The following is a 1,740-nucleotide window of genomic DNA, read 5'->3' on the forward strand; positions in this document are numbered from 1 at the left end:
CCTACCTTTACCTCCAGGACCTAGTCACACAGTAAGCCCTCAATAGATGAATAAATGGAACATAGCTAAGGACAGAATATGTTCATCAGAAAGGTGAGCAAAGAAAGCCCAGAAAAATAAGGCTGGCACCACAGTGTCCAGGCAGGTCCTCGCTGTGAGAAGATGTACTTGCAGACAGACGATTCAGATCTCCTGGAAGTGCACTTATAGGCTAGTCACACTCAAACATTCTGAGCCCTGGGGCCATTACTTGTAATTAGATCAATGAACTGGCCTTCTGGGTCACACACAGGTCTGTGAGCTGGTACAAGCTACTGACCCAAGAAATAAGCCTGCTCTCAGGGTGGCCAGACCCAGGACCACAGCAGGTTGAAAAGATAAAGAAAACCTTTCTTTTTCCCCCTCTACTCAGTAGAGTAGAAGTCTCTTAAGGGCAGCCCGCTGGCCACACCCAGATGGTCCTACAAACCTTAGAGCTGCAGGATTTGCTGTTACATTTTTTAGAGCACCTACTTTGCAAGGTTGTCGTGAGAATGCAGATAATGAAGAGGACTGGCACAAAGTAAGTGCTCAGTAAACAGTAAGATTATTATTGCTCTTTAAGGCACACATCTAATAAATGACTGAGTCAGCATTCCATGAATAAAGATGCCTGATGTTCTGTCCCATGGAGCTTACAGTGTGGAGTAAAAATAAGGACCATGGTGAGTTTAACAGGCTGAAAGTCTGACAGGTCTGCAGGGGGAAAGAGAAAGTCATGGTGAACGGGGATGACCAGGCAGAGCCCATGGAAGGCGGTGCGAGAGAAATCAATGGCAGCGTTCGGGTGTCACTGTTGCAATGACCAGAGGGCAATACCAGCATTTAGTCTGCAGAAACCAGAGCTGACATCTCACAATGCTTCCAGCATCCTACGCAGGGAACCATCCTGCCCTAAATACCAGCAGCTCCCTGACCACAAATAGCGGATGCAGTGACCAGGTGAGGGGGTGAAGGAGTCAGACTCAGATGGAGAAACAGCACAGAGTTCGGGGATGTGGAATGAGGTGGGGGGGCTTTGCCAGGTCAGAGCCTCACTTACTTCTTTTTAGAACAAAGAAGGGGCTTGTTGACCTACAGCAGTGTACAGTCCTCCGGCCTGTGGCGAATCACACAGGTCTGTTCCTGATACCACTTTGCTTTGTGCAGCTTGCTGGTCAGTGTACAGCCGCAAGCCCACAACGCAAGGAGGCAGGATGACCACGTGGTTTGTCTGATTCATTTCCGGAGCTGCCTTTCTCCAAAAGTCGATGAGGCCCTGAGAGATGGGTGGGCCCCAGACTGCTCTTGCTTTACAGAATTGTAAGAGGTGACAAAATGCACGTTTAGAAACAGCAGGCAATATGGTAAGGACACCCATGCGCACGTACACCCACACGCACACGCACACACACACACACACACACCAATAACAGGGAAGCTTCCTGGCTGAAAAGAAGGTGGAGCTTTTTTTTCTTTCAAGTTTACAAATACTAAATTTGCAGTGTCAAAGCAAAACAAGTTCTTTGAAATGGAAAGGGTGGTCACATTATACACATGGTGTCAGAAGTTTTCACCCAGAGAACTACAAAGCAAGCATGCATATACATACCCAACTTGGGCACTGTCACGATACGGCAGCACTGAAAATATACTACAGAAGGATCTTCTGCCACTGATAAGGACTATTCTAAAAAAAAAAAAAAAAAAAAAAAAAAAAAA

At 46.8% G+C, this 1,740-nt stretch overlaps 1 protein-coding gene across 1 annotated transcript in view; it reads right to left on the reverse strand.

Annotated features, from left to right (window-relative positions):
* Positions 1–1,740, reverse strand: part of CABLES1 (Cdk5 and Abl enzyme substrate 1) — a 108,231-nt gene that overhangs the window by 40,518 nt on the left and 65,973 nt on the right. The window contains exon 6 of the mRNA XM_007448622.1: positions 1,631–1,708. Coding sequence (XP_007448684.1) covers positions 1,631–1,708 — 78 coding nt within the window. The remainder of the gene's footprint in view (positions 1–1,630; positions 1,709–1,740) is intronic.

This window comes from Lipotes vexillifer, unplaced genomic scaffold, assembly GCF_000442215.2.
Source record: "Lipotes vexillifer unplaced genomic scaffold, Lipotes_vexillifer_v1.1 scaffold168, whole genome shotgun sequence".
NCBI classification, from domain to species: Eukaryota; Metazoa; Chordata; class Mammalia; order Artiodactyla; family Lipotidae; genus Lipotes; species Lipotes vexillifer.